This window comes from Cuculus canorus, chromosome 18 (assembly GCF_017976375.1).
Source record: "Cuculus canorus isolate bCucCan1 chromosome 18, bCucCan1.pri, whole genome shotgun sequence".
Lineage (NCBI taxonomy): Eukaryota > Metazoa > Chordata > Aves > Cuculiformes > Cuculidae > Cuculus > Cuculus canorus.
Genome location: NC_071418.1, coordinates 3,678,868 through 3,693,204, shown reverse-complemented (window position 1 = coordinate 3,693,204; position 14,337 = coordinate 3,678,868). Strand labels below are relative to the sequence as shown.

Below are 14,337 nucleotides of genomic sequence, written 5' to 3'. Positions count from 1 at the left end.
GCATGTGTTTTTTCTTTGGTGGGCTTGCACCTTGGGAGCAGTGATTCCAGCTGAACAGATCAAGTTTCTGAAACAATACATTTTCTCAGACTTCATGGAATTGTTCTGTTACATTTATGCTTGTTTGGCTCGGAGGCCAAATGCTGAGGTATTTTTTCATTTTATATTTGTTTTCACAGGGATCTTAGCAACATCAATTGTGAAGAGCTTGGTCCACTGCCTCCTGGATGGGAGATCCGAAATACGGCAACAGGCAGAGTTTATTTTGTTGACCATAACAACAGGACAACGCAGTTTACAGATCCCCGGCTATCGGCTAACTTGCACTTAGTCTTGAAGTAAGTCTGGAGTCTCTGGCACGCGTTGAGTGGAACAGAGGAAAGCAAGCATCTCCTGAGGGGTGCTAGATTCTAGATCGGGATGTATTCTGCCATTCAGTAGTATTTAAAGTATAGTGGCAGTGGGTGCTCGTTAACACCCCACCAGTTCACTGTTTCATAGCAGAGACAGGTTTGATTGTTCTTGGAAAAAAAATGTCTAGCAGCATTTAGGCCGTTGTGATCTGGGGAAAGCGAGTGCTCTCCGGTGGGAAATGTTGGCCGGTAGAGTTTTTTCTAACAGCAAGGGAGACATTTTCCCCTTTTCTTTATACCTCAGGCTGCTTACAGTTAGGGAGAACTTGTTTTATAATATGAGGTTGTATTCAGGAGCCAGTGGTGGGAAATGCTGATGAGTTGGGCGAAGGTGCACGAGTGCCCAACCCCTCTCCTGGAATAAAGGAGAAATAACGCAACTTTTACCTTCAGTTCTAGAGTGAGGCTAGTTAGGATGTTGTCTAAATAAGAACCTGATAATTTAACTCAGATTTTTTTACAGAAAGAATCAAGTAAAACAGGCACGGTGCTTTTTCTGCATTGGTGTTTTGATATCACGCTTTTCTATTACACTTTTAAGAGGAGAAGGGGAAACTCCAAAGAATTCTGCCTCGTTTTTATTCCCTAGGGTCTCATTTCATGCTAGGGGATTTTCTACTGAAAATGGAAACCGAAAAGCGACCAAATGTTTCCTTTATGTTTTTGCATAGACGTGGCTGCCGGTTTATCCAAGCTACTCGGGAATTTGACTCTATTGTTTCTCCTACAGACACCTTTTATTACTCTTGGGAAACACCTGTAAAGTGCTGAGTAGGTGTTAAGTGGAAGGAACAATGAAGAGTTGGTTAGATAGAAAACCAAGCAGCCCTGAGCAAGGAGGAAAGAGGAGGAATCCTCATTTTAAGGAAGTGAATCGTTGGGAGGGAAAGAATAATGGGAACAAGCACTGAAAAGACAAAACCAAGGAATGGGAAGTAATAGCCAGGAGGTCAGCTTCTCTTTTGTGTAATACATAAAAGCTGTCTAGCCTTTGCCCAATATACGTTTGAACTTAACATCCCGAGCGGAGAAGAGTCTGAATATTAACAGATATGCATTTTAATTTGAGAAGTCGTTGGTTATATACATGTATGTTACCGAACTTCAGTAAGTTCCCATCATCCAGACGCTTGTGGGTCTTTTTTTTGTTCTTTAATTAAAAAAAAAAAGAAATCACTGCTAATGTTAGCTGAATTTAGGTTGCTAGTTTCAAATTAACACGATCTTGAAAAAACATTTAGCAGTGGAGGAGTGTGTTTGTTTGGTACACAGAAAAGTTCATTAATTAATTTAGATTTAGATCTTTTACCCGGAGAAAAACCTCAGACCCTCCTGGCTACAACAGTTCAATTGATAAACTATAGAAAATTCAGTTAACTGGGCTATATCCGAAAAAATGCCTTTCCAAGGTAGATTTCTTTTTAAATGGCAGTAGGGTCTTAGTGCCTAGTTCTACAAGTGTTGTAGAGGACAAATACAGAGCTAGCTTTTTATCTGGAAAATGCTAATTGACTTTCAAGTTCCAGAATCGGAACCATTTTGCATTTCTTTAAACTTGGAGTACTACTAAGCACACTTCAGTTTTTCATTTGTACATCTGTCTTTCATTAGGGAAGGATTTCAGAAATTCAACCAACAGTGTCATCAGCAAAGTCTGCTGCCTGATAAATCTTTCCTGGTGTTTATTCTTTTATTGCACCAAACAGGATATGTGAAAGCTTCCCCCCCTCCCCTGGCTCCTTAAACTCCCCTCCTTATGTGTTCTTTTAGAAAAAAAAATAGCAGTTTGCCTTTGGCCTGACATTTTGTAAATTATCTGAGAAATAAGTTCAGTATTTGGGTGGGATGGGTGTGATAGAGTTTTAGATTCAAAGGCGTAATAAAAGTTTACTCTCGATGATCCTGGTGTTTCTACTGAGCTGAGTAAAGCAGTTTGTTCGTCCAGTGATGACATCGTAAGTTATGAAAACAATCAAACTCGTTAGTCAGTTCTGTTTTAAAATATTGGCCAAGAGCTTGTGATAGTTACAGCACCTGAAAAGCACTTAGCTGTATCCTTAAAGCACCATAGAGAATCAAGTGTAGCCATTCAGCTGTGAAAACACACTGAGAAATTAGATTTAATAACTTTAAACACTGCAGGTTGTTTAGCTAATGCTGCACTTATTATTTTTAGTCTAATATGGAGAATGGCATTTTATTTTTCTCCTGCTAGTACCGCCCTGGTTTAGATCGGTTTGGTTTGATGCACAGATCTGTAGTTCATGCTCGTTTCTGAAATTACATTTTCTTTAAGACTGACATCATTGAGCTTTGTGTTTAGGGCACTTCTGTACCATTACAGCGAGTATGAACATACGCTCACTTTAGTAAATAATTATGACCTTCTCTGGTAGATATAGGCAAGGGATACGTCCACGTGTCTGTCATACAGAATTACAAAGTTCAGAGGATAAAACAGTGATTTTACTTTAATTTTGAATGTCAAGTAAATACAGTTTACGTGAGAGTTGTATTTAAAACTAAGCAGAAGTGAAAAGAAATCACCACGCACAATGCACAAATGACAGAGCCATATTCTGGAACCACATTGAGAGATAAATTGTTGTAGTGACTTGATATCTCAAGGATGACTTTAAATAACTGTAGTTTATTGTGAGACCAATGCAATCAGTTTGAGAATAAAGCTAAGGTAGCCTTATTTTAAAAAGAAAAATCCAGAGTCAAACAACAAAACAGTGGGACTAACAGAATTGATCGATTTTGCTACCTTGTGAAGTTTTGCATCCTAGGAGGTTGTAACCAAGTAGGACTTCTGTGTGTTATTTCCTCTTTAGAGCCCAGGAATAAAGAGGTGTTATTATTCACATTCATCTTTGAGTTCTTGCTGAAGTGATCTCCAATGGGTGCCATTGCAGGGGTTTTTAAATGTTAGCCTTGTAAGATTCCTGATAAAGGTTTCCTGGTCCCTTGAGGATGGTTTGTGCAAAGTTGTTTAAATAGAAGGTTTGCCTGTCACAGAAGGGCTGTCAGAACCACAGGGCAAACTGGGAACACCCCCACCCCTTTTAATTGCCAATTCTGAATGTTCCTGCGGTGGAAGCCTGCTGGAGGGGAAGCTTGGTTGGCCAGGAGAGCCTTTGAGTAGACTTCATTTCAAAACAGACAACAGGCTGTAATTTTTAAATGTATTAAAAACTGCCTTTGGTTCCATCTGATATTTTTTGGTCTCTGATGTTGAAAAAAACAATTCACTAACGTTCCACTGGAAAACATTCTGAATTGTAACCTTCCTTATTTATCCAGTAAATGGGGGTGTTCTCATGTGTTCCAAACAGAGATGTTCTCATGGTTTGGGTAAAACACGGCTTTTATCCTGTGTTGTTTGGAAATGCTGTACTAAAAAGCTATGAAAATATCCGCTTCCTGTGTACAAGAAACGACATGAGAGAGGACATCTCTGCAACTCGATTCATTTACTTTTCCTAGTAAGAAGTTAGATTTACAAAATCTCTTAGAATCGCTAGTAAAACTACTTGTTTATCTGTGCCAATTAATTCCATGTGAACTCCCACATTCCTGTGGTCCAGACTAGGCCAGGTACAAGGGACAAGGTCCTTGCCAAGCTGCCAGTACAAACATCTTTCTGTAAGCGTTCTCTTTTTCAGACAAGCCATTTAAAACAGACTATGGTATTGACTGTAGATTAGAGGCGCAGTGTTTGGCAGATCCCCCAGTTTTAAAACGGAGGAAGGCAAAACACGCAAAGGAAATATGGCAACGGTATCTGAGAAATTCAGTGTCAGCAGCTTAGTAGTAAAATTGTATGGATAGTACCTTATTATATAGTGCTGTTACCTTTTACATACTTTGTAGAGTAGCACTAATAGAAATAACAAACCCTAAAAACAACCGATGGTTGCCAAGAAAGACAGAAGCATATGTCTTGAGGCAGGATAAAGTATCTCTGCATTTATTTTTTACGGGACCCGGACATTTTTAGCATAATCACAGTTATAATCATAGTAAATTGAAAGTAGTTTAGTTTCTTAAAGGTTGAGCCTTTGTAACATCAGAAGAAAACAGGGAACCTATAACTCGAATATCTGCTAACAGCTGTGTTTGTTTCTAGCCGCCAGAATCAACTTAAAGATCAGCAGCACCAGCAGCAGCAGCAGGTCGTGTCCCTGTGCCAGCTCCCAGAGGAGGCAGAGTGTCTGACCGTGCCGAGGTACAAGCGAGACCTCGTGCAGAAACTCAAGATCCTGAGGCAAGAGCTGTCGCAGCAACAACCCCAAGCTGGCCACTGTCGTATTGAGGTCTCCAGGGAAGAGATTTTTGAGGTAATTTGTGAATTTGACCCATTTCTTAACATTGAGGGAAAGGGAGGAGAGTTGTTCATAACTGTCTAAAGAAGTTATTCGGTTAGGTGAAATCTTGAAGCTGGAATTTTACTGGTTGATATTTTTTTTTTCCGTAATCAGACTGACGTTAGGAATTGTCTGCACTTCTGAATGACCAGAGATGCTCACAGCAGGATAGCTGCTTTTCATTCTGTGACGTTATTCAGCAGCATAATTCTGCTGAATTGATTAAACACAGTTATAATTCACTGGCTTCTTTTGGAGAACAGTCTGTCCTCTTCAGAACTATCACCCATCCCACCCATCCCTGCTGCATTTTTACCCCACCCACAAACTTGATAGCCCCACTGTGTTGTCACAGTTTTTTTTGGCCAAGAAAGATTTGTGTTGGTCTTCCCTTTAGAGAGAGTCAAATTGGTTCATAATCAGCTTTAAAAAAAAAGGAGGAAAGGCTGCTGTGCTGCAGTGAAAGTTACTGTATTACATTCTTGTTCTGAAAACTCAGTTGAGTATGTTGGGTCCCAGACACACCTCCCTCTTCTGTTTTGCGAAGCCAGAGACTGGGGCAGCCATACTCAACGTAAATAAAAAAAATATACTTTTTTGGTTTAGTTCCTTTTTAAAAACTGGCCTCTTTCAGCTTTCTTTTTGTGTTTTTTAAGTGAAATCTTCCTGATAGAGGACTAGAATCATAGGATCTTAGAATAGTTAGGGTTGGAAGGGACCTTAAGCATCAGGTAGTTCCAACCCCCTGCAGAATAATTCTGTAGATTTATTGGGATGGCATTGATCCTTTTTTTTTTAAGATGCTTCCTGAAGGTTTGCGTGTGTGTTGTCTCCAGAGTAAAATCTCCACTGTTGTTTTTGCAGCCTGCAAAAATTGTGAGCCTTTGTGCAAAACAAAAGTTTACTGACGCAGATTTTAATATTTTGTAGTTTATGTGAGAAAGAGAGAACGTTCTGATCACTGTACACCTCTGCAAATATAACAGACGGCAGTTCTTCTCACTTATCTGTTTTATTGGACAAGTGTAATCACATTTGTAGACAACTAACTAGCTCTCTGTGATTTGAGAAACTGGTATCTAGGAAAGTATTATCCTCTTCAGAGTTTAGGTCTGAGACTGTCTCCATTTCTAATAAACAGTAGTAGCTTCTTGTCTGTAAATAGCAGTTAATAAAAGAAATTATTGTGTTTACAGGAATCCTACAGGCAAGTCATGAAGATGAGGCCGAAAGACCTGTGGAAACGATTAATGATAAAGTTTCGTGGGGAGGAAGGTCTGGATTATGGAGGTGTTGCCAGGTAAACAGTTGGTCTGCTCTCCCTTTCCTCCTGAAGCCCAACCCCACCAACTGCACCTATGCTTTGAGTCCTCGTAGTAGATTGTGATAATAATAGTGTTTAAAAAACGAAGTTGCAGATGGTGTTGTGTGCTGTTTTCCAGAGTATCTGCTAGTATTTTTCGGCATGGATTTTGTTTCTGGTCTGTGCGCCGTAGAGCCTTTGCTGCCTTCCATATGTGAATATAGGAAGACCAAACTAGAAAGCGTTACAGTTTTCCTAATTCATAGGCCATTATTTGGTGATTTGTGAACATGTAATTAAAACTTTAGTTCGTAGAATCATTAAAGTTGGAAAAGACCTCTGAGATCGTCAGGTCCACCTGTCAGCCCAACACCACTGTGCCTATTAAACCAGGTCCTGAAATGCCACCTCTACACTCCTTTTTAACACCTCCAGGGGATGGAGACTCCACCACTTCCCTGGGCAGCTGGTTCCAATGCTTCACCGCCCTTTAAGTAAAGAAATTTTCCTAATCTCCAGTCTAAACCTCCCCTGGCACAACTTGAGGCCGTTTCATCCTACACCTGTGGTCATTACATATATCCGTGACCTGAAGAGAGTTTATATTAAAAGCTTTGACTCGAATGCCTCTGTAGTGCAGTTGATAGAATACAGAGTGTCTTCTTAGTGCATCATGGGTGAAGGAGAATCATAGTCAGGAACTGTCTTGGAGAAAAATCTTGGAAAGCTGGGAAATACGTCAGCTGTCAGGTGCTGTGCAGTTACTGAGCCAGTAAAAACAATTCCAATTTCAGCCTTATCTAAGCACATTCAGAGATAACTTCTTTTGCACTTATGTTTAACAGTAAGATTTATAATATTCGTAGTCTTTTCTAAAGATTCTCACTGTAGGAATGCATATGCCTACACAATGAATGATTTTGTTTTCTTCAGGGAGTGGCTTTACCTATTGTCCCATGAAATGTTGAATCCATATTATGGTCTCTTCCAATACTCCCGAGATGATATCTATACGCTGCAAATCAACCCAGACTCTGCAGTCAACCCGGTAGGACTGGTAACATCCGTTCTGTAAACGATCGTTTTGTGCCTAGAAATCAAATACATCTGGAGAGCGTTCTGGGCTTAGGAACCGAATTCTCACATTAGCATTGCTGGAGACTGTATTTGTGCAATAATATGATAATTTCTTTTTAGTACTGATCAAAGAATCTTCTCAAATGTGTTCTTAATTTTCTGTAAGATGTCAATTTATGCTTCCTTTGGGAAAAATTAAGTTTATTTTGGTTCTTAATAGTAAGACTTCTGGACTGGAAGCAACGCAGTCAGCGCACTGTGTATAAAAGCAAACAAAACAAAAAGCCCTGGATGTTTTGCGTTTTTTTCTTTGTATTGAAATTTCATTTTATATTCTGTAAATAGAAGCTGGAGGTCTTGTTTAGCTGAATGGCTCAGTCTTTTCTTTCTATTCTAGGAACACTTATCCTATTTCCATTTCGTTGGACGGATAATGGGGATGGCTGTGTTTCACGGACACTATATTGATGGGGGCTTCACGTTGCCTTTCTATAAGCAGTTGCTAGGGAAGCCGATTACTCTGGATGATATGGAATTGGTTGACCCTGATCTTCACAACAGCTTAGTCTGGATACTGTATGTATTGTGAATTCTCTTATAGCATTAAAATTCTGTCTTAGTTAATGTGTGATAATGTTCCTAAATCCAGATGAAAAGAAGCTAAGTTTATTTTGATCTCCTGCCTATGCAGATTTAAGAAACAAATCAGATTCTTTTAAGGCCTAACATGCTCAGATTTGGGGGTAGAGGGGAGATAAAAGATTACTGAGCTGTGAAGGGCTCAGTTCACAAATTTTGATTTATTAATTTTGACTATTTCTAGCAGTAACATTATTAAAATATAATGTTGAAACTCTGATAATGGTTTAAAAATATACTGTAGCAAAGAGGTATGTTCACCTTTTGCTTTCAAGCAGTGATTCGACATGTGCTGTCTGTCCGCTGTGTTCTGGCTGTAACGTATGTGCAGAAGATGGTTTTGCTGAATCACTTGCTTATTTCTTTCCACCAGTGAGAATGATATCACGGGAGTCTTGGACCATACGTTTTGCGTAGAACACAACGCCTACGGGGAAATCATTCAACATGAACTGAAACCCAATGGCAAAAGCATCCCTGTGACAGAGGAAAACAAAAAGGAATACGTCAGGTACATCAATATCTTTTCCAAAGTGTTGTATATTCCTATGCGAGGGGGAAACTTTGACTTATCAGAAATAATTGACAGTTTTGTCTTCCCGTCAGTAATACTTTTTTCTTTTTGGCTCGATAAATTGCAGGTTTATGGTATTTGAATGCATCTTTCACAAAACCAATTTGTGTTTGTTTGCAGACTTTATGTGAACTGGCGATTCTTACGAGGAATTGAAGCTCAGTTTCTGGCTCTACAGAAGGGATTTAATGAAGTAATCCCACAACATCTGCTGAAGACATTTGATGAGAAGGAGTTAGAGGTCAGTCCACTTATGTTGCATTATGTCATCAAGTGTAACAGGGAAAGCCTGAGGTGTTCTTTGGAGACTGAAGAACGTGCGAAGTTGTATCCCCAGCACATTAGGGGCTTGCAGGTGCACCGTAACTAGAAATACAGTTGCTTTTCTTACAGTTATAAGGGGTTACCAGGTCACATAGTCACTGAGATTGCACCTGCCTTCCGCTGTGAGCTACGAGAGTGTTTCTCAAGGTGGCATTTCGTAGCGACCACAGAAGCGGAAGAGAAGTCCCCTTCCTATACCTGAAAACCCTGCCGAACCTATCAACAAGTATCTGCCATGACCTCAGACTGTTTTGGAGAGCGTTACTCCAGCAGAGATGATGGTTTTGCACATCTCTCAAGGTGCAGTTTTGCAATATTAAATTCAGCGCTGGCAGGAAAATAGTCTCTCTCTCTTCCACCTCCCACCACTTGCTCCCAGCCCTCGCAGCGCACTGCTCTGACTTTGGTGTCAGGCAGCTGTGTGGTTTTACAGGGCTGAGTTTTGCCAGGCTTACCTGGCCCTGTAAATACAGCAGACGGAAGGGCATTGTCTGGTGCTGTCACCAACAGACGTGCTACAAAATGTCGAGATTGGCATCCAAACAATCTATATCCTCTCAGGCGAATCCCAGAGATCCCAATATTGTTTTAAAACTGAAGTCTAACATACCGTCTGTTAGCTGTGGAGCTGAGGCTTTTGCAAAGTAAAATGACCACAAGGTGAATTATTCTTGCTTTCTTCTGTTGCCTTGATGTCAGCGATTGTTCTTCTATCCTAAATATTCACCACCAGTGAGCCAGCCGTGCTGTTAGCCCAGAAAACATTTTGCAGATGCAGAACGAGAGAGGGGAAGGTCACTAGAAAATGTTTTCCTAATCCCAGCCGTGTTGAGCTGAAACTGGTCTATTGTGGAGCTTCATTTTAGAAGCGCTGAAAGCTCTTGGTCAGCAGAGGCGCCTGATTTGTATTCCGTGCACAGTGTGACAAGAACTTACTTTTAGGAGTCTAGAGTTGAAACAGCTGATGTGCAGCCTTAGCAAAGAAACACCGAGTTCAGACATGCATTATTGGTGCCCTTTCACACACGGGCAGAATCTGCACTTCTGTTATTTAATTGACAGGTTGAGCCACTTTCATATAAGCTTATGAAATGGTTAATTTTTATTAAACCATAAATGAGGCCATTTAAAAAATAAGATAAAAAAGTATAAAAGTTACATTTCTGCGTTACTTAAGATTAGTGAGAGGCTGTAATTAGCCTTTGGTATCAAATCTGTTGATTTTTCAATATCACTTCATCGTCATTTAGCCAGCTCCAAAACCATTCTTATATTGATGAATAATGAAATATTTAATTCTTTTTTAAATTTACAGCTTATCATTTGTGGACTGGGAAAAATTGATGTTAATGACTGGAAGGCAAATACGAGGTTGAAACACTGTACCCCTGACAGCAACATCGTGAAATGGTTCTGGAAAGCTGTGGAGTTTTTCGATGAAGAGAGGAGAGCGCGACTTCTCCAGTTTGTGACTGGCTCATCCCGAGTGCCTCTGCAGGGCTTCAAGGCATTACAAGGTAAGGTTTCTCCAGGGGTAACGGCAAACGCCTGTACTTGGATGAAGCAAAGGGATGAATCGCACAAACATCAGCTGAAAATGAGACTGGATCTGGCCACTAGTCCAGAGCCGGTACAGCGCGGGGACAGAGATGTACACGTGTTCTGTAGGAAGAGTGCGAGAAGCTGAATTACAAACTGTTAGAACTATGTAGTGCACTGTGTGAAACAGGTATTTCATTCTTCTTTGTCAGTGCTTTGCTTTTGTGGATCTTTCAGTGGTTTAAATAACTGCCTGGTTATCAGTTGTGGGTGGAGAGGCAGAAGCTGTCCCATAGGCACCCTGAGTTTGTCTTTTCCTGCTTTTTTATGATTTCAACGTTGTCAATCAGCTTTTCTTTTTTGTGGTTTTAGTTACTTTTTGTGTTGTCACAGTGTAACAAAGACATTTCATGTTATGCAACACAGCAGTAGCGGAGATCTTTTTGGATTTTCAGGTGCTGCAGGCCCACGACTATTTACAATACACCAGATCGATGCCAGCACTAATAATTTGCCAAAAGCTCATACCTGGTAAGATTTTTTTTGAGCCTCTATTGTGACATACAGATTAAGACCAGTTTGCTGTCTCTGCAGGTGTTCAGGAGGGGTTCAAGGCCAGGTTGGATGGGACTTGGAGCAAACTGATCCAGTGGGAGGTGTCCCTGCCCATGGCAAGGGGTGGGACTGGATGGGCTTTGAGGTCTCTTCCAACCCAAACCATTCTTTGATTCTATGGTATTTTAAGCAGTCATGTTTCTTTTTTCCCCCACCCGTCCTCCTCTGAGGAGTAAAGTTGTGAAAACCAGAGACAGATTTTCCTCGTAGAAATCCCGTTGCCCTTGTTAGGTCTTGCTTTGGTGTTGTCTCAAGTGGGTTAAAGTGCGCCAGTACCTTCCCAGGTGATGCCTGAATTTCAGACAGCTGAGATGTTTCTTTTCTCCACAGCTTTAACCGAATAGACATTCCTCCTTACGAGAGCTACGACAAGCTATACGAGAAGCTGCTAACTGCCATTGAAGAAACCTGCGGGTTTGCTGTGGAATGACCCTTCGCAGACTCACCCGAGACTCTATTTATACTCCTGTCAGCCAGAAAGCCCTTCCCTCAGCCATGACTCAAGAAATGCTTGAAATACAGGAACCTTTCCCTTTTCTACACTCGGACATTGGGAGGGAAAGGACAACTTTGGAATTTTTTTTATGTTTTTTTTTTTTATTTCAAGAAAATCGGTTCCGTGGTTCCCGCCACGGGATCATTCAGCTGCTATTAAAAACTAATATCTTGAACACACAGAATGCTGACTTTTCCTACATTTCAACAGTTAAGCAGTATTCTATACTTAAAGACTACTACTATTTTTGTAAAAGGTAATCTATTCTATTTGCCTACCTGATTTCTATTCTCAGATACCAAGACACAACTTCAGCAGTCGGTACAAGTCACGTTTCAGCCTGTTTTCAGTGTATGATACTGAACAGCATCTATACCTGCTATTTTTGGAAAAGAAATATTTTGGATTATTCTAACTTTGCATAAAATTGGCTGAAAGAATCATTAATCTTTTTAATTAAAGCCACTTACATGTTAACTGCATTTTCTTATAGTAAAACATTATATTCTGCAATGTAAATTCAACTGAACTGTTACCACAGGGGGCTTTTTTTATATTTTTCAAGCATGAATTACAAATACGATGTTTTGGGGTCCTATTTATATCACTTGTCAGATTCCTTAAACAGAATTTCTTGTGAGCGACACATGCTGTATTTGGGACAGTTCTTGTGTTACCGTGCGGAATTGACCTTTTTTAATGAACAGTAGGCGTTTTGATTTTTTTAAAACAGCATTTTTTTTTTTAAAACAAGCCTGTCAAGAGTATTTGTTGTTGCTTTTGACTTTAAACACTGCATTTTTCAACTTTTTAAGCGTGCTGATGAGGCCGTATTTGCCAGCAGGAGCCCATCGGCACTTTGTTTCAGAACCCATCCTGTCCAGTCAACCAAAGCGTGTTTGAATGCAGCCAAATCACGTGATGTGTTTGTTGATGCTAAAGATGAATCAGGTAAAACATGTCGTAATCTTTGTCCAGCTGCTCGTGACATGTGGGTTTCAGTTACAGCTAAGGAAAAATGGTGTTTTAACTGAAATATGTGTAATGTGCTTGGAGAATGAGGTTTTAAAAGCACATAATTTATTGATTGTAGGGATGGAAGTAAGTATATATATGAATTATAACATGGGTTGATCTCTTCAAAGGAATAAAATGCACTACCAGTGGAGGGAACTGAACTTTTGACGTTAGTTTGGGAATTCTCAGTGAAGCTCTGTGTGATGCTCGTGGTCTGTAGGTGAATCGGTCTGCGTACGAGATGGTGGCATTCTCCTCTCAGCCGTGTGGATATTTGGAAGAAATAGCATTTTTTTTTTTATATCAGCATTGTGGTTTTCTAACTTAGGTTATCATTAATCATCAAATCTGCGCTACTTTTGTACTACCTATGAGAAGGAAGTCGAGGGTATCAGCAGTGCTGAAAGAATGGGGCGTAGAGAGCTGTTCTGGTTTTGCAGCGTAAGTCACACAGCGACGTAGCTCATTTTCTGTCTGTTCTGGGGAGCTTAACCTTAGTTCTGTTCTGCCAAGTCTGACTGCCACAGCGAGCGAACGACTACTGGATGTTGTGCGTTAGCGTAGCGGGCGATGGACTGCTTTTGTCGAGTTGTGGTAAGAATCCGGTGAGCCAAATCCACATGTTCCTTTGATTATTTTTTTTGTACAGCTGTTGCTGGAAGGCTTGTTCTGGGAGACTTGTTTCCCATTCTGGGCTGGCTGCGGAGAGGCTGCTTAGGGATGTAAACAAAACCGAGAAACCTGCTTTGACAGCCAGGTTTGAACCCGATCAGGCTCTTTTTTCCCTCATTTCAAGGGACTGTTGCACTCGTGTAAAATGGCCGGTGCCTTTGCAGCTCCAGTCGGGATCCCTGATTCGTGGCTTCCAGGCAGTGCTGTTCCCAGAGGAGCCTGTGTCCGGGTTGCCTGGGAGAGCGCAGGAGGCTGGTTTTCGCCCCGTACAGCTGCCTGTGCCTGGGGTTGCCGCTTGGGACGCTCCCAAAGACCCGTGTGAGTCTTGAGCGCGATGCGAATTGCTCTTCATGGAGACTTTGCAGAGACAGGTTCTTCTGACCACCCTTCCCAGGACAGAGACCCCAGTCTTGTAGAAGTGGTTTATTCCCCACTCCGGCTACACCCGCGGCCTCCCCGGTCGTGAAATGTAAAACGGAGAAGGCAGGAGGGCTCTCTTGGGTGGTTGGAGGGGAAGGCGCTGCCGCTCCCTCTGCAGCAGCCGTCTCCCCGTTCAAGGACTATCCTTGAGGCATCTCCCAACGGTTTCTCCTGCTCCCAGGAACCTTCTCCCTGTCGGCCTGTTGAGGCTGGGAGAGACACTGAGTGCAGAGCGACGGCCGCCCTTGCGTTAAAAGGCATTGCGGAGGAGGGAGGAGACAGCTCTGCAGAAGGGGCCTCTAAATCAGCTGACAAATGCCATTCATTTTCACAGCAGCCTTAGCCGTACGTGTTTGAGCTACCAAACATTTTGATATGGCACAGAAATTTTTTGAACTGCCACAGATAAATATTGTAAATTTAATATATTCTAGGCAAAACTAAACTAAGTACATTTGACTTAGCTGACAAATGAGGAAGAACATATCGAGTATTTTGAGTGCCTTTCTACCTTCATAATGACTGAGAGCTTTAACTAAAGCACCTCATCGCCTCTCGGATGAAAATGTTAAAGGGTTGATTCCTTTGCAAAATTTAGTTTCAAGATCGTGTCAGCTACTTTCCCCCTCAGAAAGGTGCTAAGCCTAATATTGCATTTTAACTTTGGACTTTCACCCCATGATTAATGTGAATATTTATTTCAGCGCGTCCCTCTTACTGGGTTTTACTTTATCCGGTCTTTAGTTGTTTTAGAGAGATGTCACATCATGGTTTTATGCTGTTGCTTTTCATTATGAATGTTTAATTATGAACAGTGACTTTTGTAGATTTCAAATATACAGAACACAGTCGAGTTTCAGAGGATTTAATTTCTCGGT

At 41.1% G+C, this 14,337-nt stretch overlaps 1 protein-coding gene across 2 annotated transcripts in view; it reads left to right on the top strand.

Annotated features, from left to right (window-relative positions):
- SMURF2 (SMAD specific E3 ubiquitin protein ligase 2) overlaps positions 1 to 14,223 on the top strand; it is a 60,071-nt gene extending 45,848 nt beyond the window's left edge. For both annotated transcript variants that reach the window (XM_054082974.1, XM_054082976.1), the window contains exons 10-19: positions 180 to 338; positions 4,546 to 4,756; positions 5,980 to 6,083; positions 7,020 to 7,134; positions 7,561 to 7,739; positions 8,176 to 8,313; positions 8,497 to 8,617; positions 10,016 to 10,217; positions 10,695 to 10,770; positions 11,185 to 14,223. In XM_054082974.1, coding sequence (XP_053938949.1) covers positions 180 to 338; positions 4,546 to 4,756; positions 5,980 to 6,083; positions 7,020 to 7,134; positions 7,561 to 7,739; positions 8,176 to 8,313; positions 8,497 to 8,617; positions 10,016 to 10,217; positions 10,695 to 10,770; positions 11,185 to 11,284 — 1,405 coding nt within the window. In that variant the 3' untranslated portion in view covers positions 11,285 to 14,223. The remainder of the gene's footprint in view (positions 1 to 179; positions 339 to 4,545; positions 4,757 to 5,979; positions 6,084 to 7,019; positions 7,135 to 7,560; positions 7,740 to 8,175; positions 8,314 to 8,496; positions 8,618 to 10,015; positions 10,218 to 10,694; positions 10,771 to 11,184) is intronic.
- The last annotated feature ends 114 nt before the right edge of the window (positions 14,224 to 14,337 follow it).